This window comes from Gavialis gangeticus, unplaced genomic scaffold, assembly GCF_001723915.1.
Source record: "Gavialis gangeticus isolate Ggan-Ray unplaced genomic scaffold, GavGan_comp1, whole genome shotgun sequence".
Taxonomy (NCBI): Eukaryota; Metazoa; Chordata; order Crocodylia; family Gavialidae; genus Gavialis; species Gavialis gangeticus.
In genome coordinates, this window is record NW_017729034.1 from 70,091,415 (window position 1) to 70,102,668 (window position 11,254).

The 11,254-nt window shown below is 41.9% G+C and overlaps 1 protein-coding gene across 1 annotated transcript in view; it reads left to right on the forward strand.

Annotated features, from left to right (window-relative positions):
- The window catches only part of AGPAT4 (1-acylglycerol-3-phosphate O-acyltransferase 4), a 222,095-nt gene that overhangs the window by 126,698 nt on the left and 84,143 nt on the right, over nt 1–11,254 (forward strand). Inside the window, exon 3 of the mRNA XM_019526946.1 lies at nt 4,738–4,907. Coding sequence (XP_019382491.1) covers nt 4,738–4,907 — 170 coding nt within the window. The remainder of the gene's footprint in view (nt 1–4,737; nt 4,908–11,254) is intronic.

Here is an 11,254-nt window from a genome sequence, read left to right on the forward strand (position 1 = left end):
GATATAGTCATTGTACCTTACGCATACTAACTTAAGTTGAACTATTGCTGTCTGAATGAAGGCTGATCCTTAGTCTGAATTTTTAATTTTAGCAGACAGACTTTTTTTTTTTTCCTTCTCTCCCCATCATTCCCAACTACTCTGTTATGAGTGGTGCAATATCATCTCAAAGCCTCAAGCAATCATTAGCTAATGAATATTGAAAAACGTAGTTTTGTTCTTGGCCATGTGCAGATTTCACCTTTTAGAAAATAAATGATTTTGGAGGCTTCCCTGGTTCTGATCTCTGCTAGATTGAATGAGAAGGGCTTTGATTTTTTTTTCGTGTTGAAATTGATCCATGCTTTTACCTTCTTTGCCTGTCTACCTGCTTAGCTAATGCTGTTCTAGCCTTTTTCCTAAACAGTGTTTTTCCTGGAAGAAAACACCAACATATAGAAACCTAATCTAAATTGAGCAAGAATGTTTCGGGGATAAAGGTTGTAGCTGTGTCGGTCAAAGAAATACAAGCAGTCAGTGTGCTACAGGCAATATCTTTTATTTAGATCAACTAGATAGTTGCAAAAACCCCTTTTCTTTATTTGCAAGCTTTCAGGCACGCACGCCCTTCCTCAGGAGAATGCAAAGATTGTAAAATTTCTTCCAGGTAGAAATGAAAATTCCTATTTCACAGGTGAGCTAGAGGGTAGAATAATAAGAAGGGCATGTGTGTCCAAAAGCTTGCAAATAAAGGGCAAGCATGTTGACACTGGAGTGTCACCCATCCTAATCATTCAGAAATCATGGGATTTTAAATGCTGGAGGTGTGTGGGGGTTCACTTCATAGAAGCATAGAAAAATAGGGCTGGAAGAGACCTCAGGAGGTCATCTAGTCCAACCTCCTTAAGTCGGGACCTTCCCTAACCAAGTTCCTGCCAAGATCTGAATCATCAAAGGAAAACTTAATGTCATGCATGTTCCTCCTCTTGTCCCTCCCAAGGCCACTTAGTTGGTTATTTGCGGATGAGATTTTTCTAAATTTTGCAACCACAAAAGTGTTTCTAGTTGTAGATTTACAAATTTTTCTTCATCCTGGTTGAGACTGGTTTCTGAGTCTCTAGTGTGTACTTATCATGGCTTATTTTTGTGTGGGTTTTTTTTTCTTCTTTTTGTCCAAGCTTTTCTCCATGGTAAGTACTAGGAAACTTTTAGAGCTTATCAAGAGCTGAGATCTTCATGCAGGCTTGCAATTCCAGCTGGGGTTGAAAGGAAATTTTCAAAGCCTTGCAACTGAATTTTATGAGAATTGGCAGCACGGTGGTGACATCAGTGGTTGCATCATCAAACCAATATATGATAGCCATACAGAGATGAAGAAATGAATGGCTTTATTATATAGTCACTCTGTTCTCTGGAACCTTACTGTTTTTTACTGCATCTGAAAACAGGGCAAAGTTGAAAGAGATACCAAATTATGATGACTTCAATCTATTTATACCCCTGCACAGATAGTTGGTGCAGTGTGTGTTGGTGTACGTTACTGTATTTAATCAATTCTAAGATGAGGTTTTTTCCCTCCATTTAACGGGGGGGGGGGGGAAGCACCTCATCTTAGAATTGTGTACAGGAGTGGTGGATAGGGGGTGGGCACAGGTGACTGCAGCTCTGGGTTTAGCCCCTACCCAGGTTTGGGACTGCAGCTGCAGTGTGCCTCTTCCCTCCCATAGCCTCTGCTCTCCTACCTCCCCCCTCCCTCTTTCTTCCCCCTTTTACCTTTGCTTTGTGCCAGTGGGCTGGCCCCTGTAGCAGCAGCAGCAGCATGTATCCCGCACAGTTGCTCTGGGGGTTGTGCTGGGGGCTGTCTGTGTGCCTTAAGCTAGATCAGGGACTGAACTTGCTAGCACTGAGCAAAGGAAGGGAGAGAGAGGGGAAGCAGAGGCTAGGAGGCAAGGAAGAGCAGGAGCAGAGGCTGTGGGGAGCAGGGGCCTGTGGCTGCAGGGAAGAGGGGCTGGCAGGGGCCAGGCACAAGCAGGCGGCAAGCTGCCTGCCCCTATGGTGTTGAGGGAATGAATTCAAGATGACCACCCAATAATTTAATAGAAAATTATAATAAATGTTAAATTTTCTACATATGAAATCTAATTATTGGGAGGTTCACCTTAAATTTGACTAAATAAGGTAATTTCCTTCCTAACAAGGAAGATAGCCTAAGCTGTAGCATCTCCCTCTTGGCTTTTTACCTTCTTTCAACTCTGTTGCATCATTTGTGACTTCCATATACATCAGTGGATGCAAGTAGCTTTAAGGAAGTTGTTGTCCTCAAACTTTTTTAGATGCAAGGAGTCCCTCAAAAATGTCAGCTCTTTTTTATTTTTGCTCATGTATTGACTGCAGGCATATAATAGAGCAATCGTTTTGCAAAGAATTCAGAAGAGACCACAACACATCAGAGTGCTTTTACCACTGTGGATTCCTATTTGAAATCTCTGGGTTTATTTTGTGAATCATGTTTCCATACCTAATAGTGCTAGTGTTGCATGGTATGCTTCTGCACCCTGAAAGTGTATTAAGGCGACCCCAGGTGCTGCAGCATCCTGGTTGAGAATCACTGCTTTAACAACATGCCTTTGGAGTTTAATGCAAAACAGCTGAACTTTCACCACTTTCTCCATTGCCTCCTGAATGTGATCGTGTTCCTTTTAACCCAGTGATTCTTGATTAGGATGCTGTGAGATGTGCACAATATATTACTGGTCAGTATGCAAACATCTACACAGTGATTCACAGGTAAATCCTGAGACTTCCAACAGGAACCCATCATGTCAAAAAAAATTCTGACCTGTTATAGACTTGAAGTTTGCAACAGAATTACTCTATTCTGAAGTTTAAAAAAACAACCAAACAAACGAGCAAAAAAACCCAAACCCAAAACCCCCACAAGTGAAAGCTAAGAGCTGGCATCTGAGAGATGCTTTGTGTCTAATAAGGTTGAGAACCACTATTCTAACCGCATCTTCAGCTAGGCATGCTGAAGCCTTTCAAAATTTTTCAAAGCCCTATTCTAAAAGGATGATAAGCACTTAAGTGACTTATGGAAATGGGACTTCAGAAAATTGAAAATCCAATCTGTAGAAGACAATGAGCATCACTAAAGCAATATAAAATTGTAATATACATGCACTTTAATTGGTTTAACTCATTTTAAATTGGTTTATCATAATGTGTTAAGATTTGAGGACTGCAGCTTATAGCAGTAACCGTTTCTGAACATGAAAACCAGGGTTTTGGTTTTTGCCTGTACTTAAACATTTTCAGAATACATTTAGAAACCCGAACACTATGTTTGGATAGGAACCAGAATGTAAAACTAATTGTAAATGACAGGGTAACTGAGTAACTTTATTTTTTTTCTCCAAGTTGGGAACAGTTCAAAAAGTAAACAGAACCCTGGTTGTGGTAGGAAAATAGGTGGTGATTTTTTTTTCCCCTTTTTTTGTATATCTTTTGTTTCAGCCTACCTTCCCCATCCTCTTCATCCCCAGCTGTTTACTTCGCCATCTAGGGAACAGTTCCCATCAAATAAAAAAAAGCCTTTACATTTCTTACAGCAAGATCAGGCCCTTAATGCTGATCCTATTACATGAAATAGGGGCGTCAGAGAGCACTGCTGTTTGAGTGGCGAGGATTGCAGCCTCTGCCAAGGCTGGCAGCAACACATTTTTTCACCAGTTTGATGACATGGCACCCTGCCATAGAATGAGCCTTCCCAACTAACAGCTGTTCTCCTGTGCAAAATACTTGGGTGCTTAGCTTCTGCTGTGGGAATTGGCTGGCCCTTTGCTTTGCTGAATTGGCACTGTTGGAAAGAGTACCTCCAGGCTGTCAGCCACAGCAGGAAAGGCTGCTCCCAAAGAGGGTGCTGCACCACTGCACTGACTGTTTCGAGTCACTGCAGCCAAGCTCAGGGGTGTCCTCCAAAACTTACTGACAGGAGTGAAATGATCAGACTTCATCTTCGTGCCCTTGAAAATCATTTCCTCCTCTCCTACTCCAAGGGGGGCGGGGGAGGACCCAGTGAGGGCTTTGAATCTTCCCGTCCACCCCTTTGCCCAGGACTCTAACTTAGCAGCCCGCAGGCCACTTAGTATGTGCCCAGAAGTCTCTGGGCATACTTATTGCATCAAATGGGATATTGCTGTGTAACTGGGTGTGATTTGATGAGTAAGAATAGAGCCTTTCTTTGCAAGGTTTCTTTCTGAGGGGGATGGTATGGGGAAAAAGTCAGGAAGTTTCTGCCAACAGTGGTAACAATAGACAGTAACTTTAGTATTGCAGTAACTGTGCAATTCCTTCTTTTTCCTTGCCAATTTTCAGGATTATGGAGAGCCCTGGAGTTTGAGTGCAATCCAGTGAGTTGCTGAACATTCCTGGAAGGGTGACTTTTTAGATTAGGCCCATGTGGTGTAATTGGTATTTTCTTGACTGCTGCATTTTAAAATCCACATGCATGACTCTCCTTCAACAAGCCTTCAACTTCTTTGTCCTTGTATACCCCACCTCAGTGCTGTACTAAAAAACACGTGCAGCCAATACTCAGATTCCGGCTAGATGATGTAGATGATGAGCTGCGGTCACTTTTTTTTTTTTTTACTGTGCCCGCTAAGAGGCAAAGAGCTGTTTTTTCAGCATACACAAGTGCCCACCAGTCAGTCAGTTGCATCTTGTATGTTCATTCACTCTTTTTGTTGTTTGTTCCAGAGATGGTGATGTTGCTGGAATGGTGGTCAGGCACTGACTGCACCCTCTACACCGACCCAGAAAGTTACCACAAGTACGGGAAAGAGAATGCCATCGTCATCCTTAATCACAACTTTGAAATCGACTTTCTCTGTGGTTGGAACTTTTGTGAGAGATTTGGGGTTTTGGGGGTGAGTTTTTTTGTTTTTGGGGGGCTTTTTGTATTGGCATTTAAAAGAAATGTTCCCTTGACTGTCTTGCATAGTTAAGCATTTCATATTTTACTAAGTCTGGGCACTTCCTGATCTTAGACAGGTTCCTCCCCCCCCCATGATATTACTCTCTGTGAGTAGTCTTAACCCTTTCAACTACTCATCACAGGAAAGATGAGCTGAAGGATGGTGTGGTGGTAGCAGATACAAGGATAATAAATGGTGCAGACTGGGTCACTTTTTAAATTTCCTAGAATACCCAAAGTAGCATGTTGAAAATTGTAAAAAAAGAATTTTTTTTTTAATATACTTTGTATTTTCCTATGGAACTTATTCCCACCTTAACTTACTGTGTATCATTTGCTTTTGGGGGCAGGTCTATGGTTGGGAGCTTTCTCCCACAATTTACTGGGGGGAAAAAAACTTTTGTCCTAGAAAAACAGGTGGAATGGTGGAAAAGCATTGGAGAACTGTCAGTGTTTGAGTTGTATACCCTGTGTCCTTATTTTACAGAGGATAAGTTTTCAGCTCAAGTGAAAATGACACCTAGGTTTTACCTTATGGCCTAGGATGGCTCAGCTAACCTGAGTCTAAAGCTTTACCATTGAGTCATATATCTTACTGAATCAATAGTTTTAGTTCCTGAGTGCTCTGAAGGAGAACCTTTTTTTTAAACTTTCCCAAGGTACTTATCCTCCAAACAGGATGTGTCCAAGGAAGGCAGTTATTGTGGAATTGAAATGTTGCTATCCAAAATACACCAGCTACTACATGCTAAGATGCTACTTCTGTACTCTTGTTGCATCACTGTGCTTTATACTGTACAATTATAAGCAGTACTTGTAGCTATAGATGTCACATAAAATCTGTCTCTTAAACAAATGTGGGACAGAGTGCTTTTCCCATAAAGGATTGCTTAAAGCCCCAGCGGGTCAGTGCCTGTACCCTGTTTCATCAGTGCTGTCTTGTGGAATGCAGTTGCACTAATCTTATTTGGAGAACTTGTCCCAGATTTAGTGTATTTTACAGCTTCCTGAGGTCACTAGCTTTGCTATGCAGTCCTGCTCTTTGCTGTACAAACAGGCTTTTTTTTTTTTTTTAAACCCAAGTGTTCAATAGTCATTTTATGATGCACTAAATGACCTTGATTCCCTTATGTTTTGGCATTTTACATGTTATAACTGAATGCGTGTATCTCTTGCCATTTTCAGGAATGAACCTCATTCATTCAGAGTGTTTTAGGGGGCTCCAGTGCACAAAATGCCTGCTCTAATTTTGCTGCTTATAAATTTTATAGGGCCCAAATTTTATAAGGTGCTGAGACCTTTTAGTCCCTCTTTATTTTGCTGGGAGCAAAGAGAACTCTGAACCCCAAAGTTGGAGCTGTAGGGGGAAAAAAAATGACACAAGTGTGCACAGACTCTTGGTGCTGTCCAGTTTGAATGTAAGCATTTTCAGCATAAGTGATTAACCTGACGACCAAGTAGTTGAATGCTTGGGGTGGGGGGGACCCTCTCGTGCTCATTAAGTGGCTTGAAAGCATCTCCACAGATTTTTAGGCAAGAACTTTAGTTGCAGAATGAGCTAAGCCTATATATAAAGTTGCTTCTCCTCTTGCACCCTTATTCCTCTCTCGCTTGCTCTCACTCTCTCATAACCCACAACAGCTGCTTTCCTCTCTTCTCCTCACCTGCAGCCCAACTACTGCAGGGACTGAAGTGTCACAAAAGGGTTTCCAATTGTGGTAGCATAGATTTTTCTTTCTTGGTGGGGCATAGGGGCCCTAGAGACAGCACGGCCATCTCTTACAACACTATCATGTCTCCTCACCTTTTTCATTTAAAATCTCATTTCTGTAGTTAAGGATATGAAAAGTTTGGTTTTTCTTTTCCAATATAATATGTTTCTAGCCTTTGTTTTCCTCATGTAAGGTGGGGATGGTGATACTGGCTTCCTGTATGAAATGCTTTGAGATCTACTAATGAAAAGTGCTAAATTAATGTTTTATTAATGTAGTACCATTGTTGCTGCTTAATAGAATACATTAGAAACCATTTAGCTTCCTCAGGCTGTGTGCTAGCGGACAGGGGGAATCCCGTTCCAAAGCCCTCTTTCTGCAAAGGAAACATTCCTTTTAGACTTTAAATCAAATCCTATGTACAGTAAAAGCCCTGTTTATGTGGCATTTTACTAACTGGAATACTCTTTTAACCAGAACTCAGCCAGCCTCAGGTAACCGGTATTTTTAGATACCCAACACCCCCTATCCCCCACCCTTGCCAGATAACAGGGCTTTTATTGTATACATTTCAGGTGGCCTTGTTCTTGAAGATAAACCCAGGGTGTGCAGCAATGGCAAACTAAGGGGCACCCACCATGGCTTGCTGTATTGCTGGCCTTCTAGTTTCAGTGTTCAATATACAGTTATGATATTTGAGCTGTAAAACAATAATTCTCTTTCCCTTCTTTCTCCCACTCCTCACCTCTGATAAAGAATAGCTTCATATCCACAAAATACAGTGATGTTCTTGTAACTTTAGGAATCACTCTCTAACCAATCTGGCTGACTGTGTAGTGGCCTTTCAGATTTTTTGCAGAGCTGTAATCTTAATAGTGGACTTGCTTGCCTCAGCACAGTGCCAGTTTCTGTAAACATCACTCCATTGAGTGTTTTTAATATTGGCTGCAGAGTAAATGGTTTTCCAAAGGGGTGGTGATCATGATTTTACTGACAGTGACTTTTTGTGCAAGGGGAATAGGAGAGAATTCCTGACCACATAGAATCATAATGTCAAGCTAATAGTAGCTTTTTCCTGTTAAAACCCTGGAGTATAGACTCCAAATATTGTTGGGTTGTGTTTTTTTTTTTTTTAGTGCTGCTATCAATTGTTCTAGGTCTCCCCCTGCCCTTACCCCACCATGCCAATAAAAATGATTGTATATGGAAACTAATTTTTTGAAAACATAGTGACTTGAAAAGGATCTGAGCATTACACCATGTGTGGATGTGAGTAGGGACCTACTCAATTCATCATTTTTATGTATTTTATAGAAGCCACAGAATAAGGCATTGCCCCTGAAATCCACAAAAAAACCCAACCCTTACTAAACACAAGGTGCTGGCTCCTGAGTAGGACTAGTGGTTGTCATGGCTGCTATGGTCTGACATTGCGGTGGGGGGGGCAAAGAGAGGCTGCTGGGGCAAAGGGGAGGAGCCGAGATGGTGGGCAGCCCTCTTGGTCAATCAGCAGCGAGGGACAGGTTGACATGATGGGCAGCCCTCTTGGCCAGTCAGAGGCATGGGCAGGGGGGTTGCCGTGATAAGCCTGTGAAAACGGTGGCTGGCCCCACAATTTGGCAGCCGATTTCATGGACTATTTCTTTTGATTTTTTTGGTAGGTCCATTGATATTAGGTTAGATGCTTTGCTGTGGTATTGCTAGGTCAGTGTAAAGTGTAGTCCGGTGGCCTGGGGGAATGTTCATGGTCCGCTCTTTTATGTGCTGACTTTTCTTCCTGAATGCATTTTTAAGAAAAACAATACCATAGCATTTAGGCAAGGAGGCTTGCACAAGTTTGAGCAGTTGGCTCTAGCTGAGCATCTTGGTATATATATTTATACAAAAAAAACCTTTGAAAGTGTTATTGCAGCATTTAATATTGTGGGAATATGTTTGTTAAATTCAGGTAGATGAAGCTTTTAAGAAACAGAAATGTAGGGAATTGGCGAGCCTAAAAAATTCTTCTCCTTACCCCATATCATGATATTCTGACTGCATTTCATTTGAGGGAGTGGATTTGGATGCTCGTTCAAGCTTTAGTTAAAGCACCCCTGCTGCCATTTTGAAGCACGGGGACACTGAATATACATGACGCAGAGGTTGCTGAAGCATGCTAATTAGCATGCATTGGAGCAGATGTCCAGCACGTGTATAGGTGCCCTAAGTGAACAAAATGTATAAAAGAAAAGTTGAGAGAATTATATAAATAAATAACTAAGCCTGTTTAGCTACCATTTGAAGTTTTTATTATTTGAAATTTATAAAACAAATTCTTGTGCACTCTAGTTGTTAGCTGGGATTATACAAACTAGTAACAAGGTGTATCATCTGGTTGGATGGGTATGCAGGCATCCTTGGTGCAAGTATTTAAACTTAATTTTTTTGATTACTCATTTAAGCAGTATTGAAATCCAGTGTTCTTCAGCCATCTATTTTGGGTGGAACTTGATCACGCAGATGTTTTGCAAATGAACACATGTGCATGTGTGGCCACAGTGAATTAATTTTGGAGCTAGATTTGAGTGTACAAAGAGAGATCCTTTCAGGAATCACTCAGCACTAGTCACAGCAGACATCCTTATGGTTGTATCTGGCCATAGTACTGCAGTCTTAATATTCCTTTGCATCTGCTGGAAATAAATATCTTTTATGTGTAACCCAGCATTGCTTTAAAGTATCCTCCTAGGAAGGTAGAATTTTGATCATGGAAGGATGAATGATTTAGGTGTGGTATGTACCTGAATTATTCTTCCCACAAGAGATCAGTTTGTGCAACATAATGCACAGTATTTCTGGCCTTTAATTTCTCTGTGTAATTCAAGATTTCCTTCTATATATCATGTACTCTTTGGGGACAAAATAACCTAAGATGCCTTACTTTCTGTTCATATGCATCTAAAAGATTAGCTACTCCAGCTCCTAAAAGTGCCTATAGAAAGTGAACAAGAAATAAATTGTGTAGCCTTAGATCTTCTGGAAGATGTTCAAGCATCTATAGTGCCTTAACCTAGGTACCTGAGTTTCAGGATGCCTAAAAAAACCCCCAAAAACAAAAACCTAGCATTATGTGATTTTTTAAGTCAGGTGGAAAACTACTATGGCTGTGCAAAGCTTTGGTCCCTGATTTAATTTGGCCTGATCTGGTGGCTGAATCAAATCGGAGGACCCTTTAATCTCTCTGAAATCAAATTGGAACCCTCCGAATTGATTCAGCGATTCGGACATAGACACAGCTGTTAAACGTTTTTTCTGTGTACCTCTAGGTAGCAGGTGACTGAATGCTGCAATGTGGGGGCACGTTGAGCCCCACAGGAGCACAGCAGCAGTCCCCAGTGTGCTCGGCAGCAGACCCAGAAGTGGAACAGAGGACTTCTGCTCTGCTTCTGAGTCTGCTGGGGAGCGTGCAGGGTCTGCGCCCCCCCCCCCCCCCCCCCCCCCCCCCCCCAGCTTGGTGACTAGTGCCTCCTAGGTCTGGGGGGGAACCCTGGGTCCCCCCCTTAGTCTATTGCTGAGCCAGGGGGGCACAGGGGCCCCCCCAGCATGCTCCCTGGCAGACCTGAAAGCGAACCAGAAGTAATTCTGATCCAATTCTGGGTTTGCTGCCAAGCATGTGAAAGTAACACTTGGTCCTTTCTAATTGGGGAAACATGTTTTGATCTTCTACCTTTTGTTAGCTTTCTCTTAAATTCCAGCAGCAATTCAAGGCGTTTAGGTTTTTTGTTTATTTGTTGTTTATATGATGCTCTTCAGGATTATTGGGAATTTCAAGGGCTAAGTCTTGTTTCACCTGTATGTGCCTGAAGTGGCACTTGCAAAGCTTTACAACTGCAAATTTTCACGCTTCCATATAGTTCAGATTTTGTTTCCATTTGTGATTAAATGGGATTGCCTAGGTAGGTGTATGCTTGTCAGAAGCTGAGTGATGGTACTGACAAGTCTGGTTTTTAATGACCTAATAGCACAGTCCAAACCTCACCTATGTTTATTTTGACTTTTCCGGGGGGGGGTTGGAAAATCCAGGTGAGCTAGTTTGTATGTTTTAGAAGGCTCTTCTCTTCTCTTTCTTTTAAGACAACAGGAAAACATTCAAAATTAAATAAGTTGTTAATAATACATGTGCATCAGGAGGTCAGAGATCAGATACATTTTTGGAAATGAGTACCTACAAATGTATAGTTGCACTGAGAGACAAGGAAGAGAGGAAAAGCCAGAGTGTAGTGTCTCTTCCTCAAAGTTGGTACCTTCTAATGATACTTTGACAACACATCATGGGTGTTGATTCATAAATGAACTCATAATTCTTTGTGTAGAGTGAGGGAGATTTCATAGACATTAGGGCTGGAAGGGACCTCAGAAGATTGAGTCCAGCCCCCCGCCCAAAGAGCAGGAAGTCAGCTGGGGTCATAGGATCCCAGCAAGATAAGCATCCAATTTGCTCTTGAAGGTGTTCAATGTAGGTGCTTGAACCACCTCCGATGGCAGGCTGTTCCAGACCTTGGGGGCTCGGACAGCAAAGAAATTCTTCCTTATGTCCAGCCTGAAACAG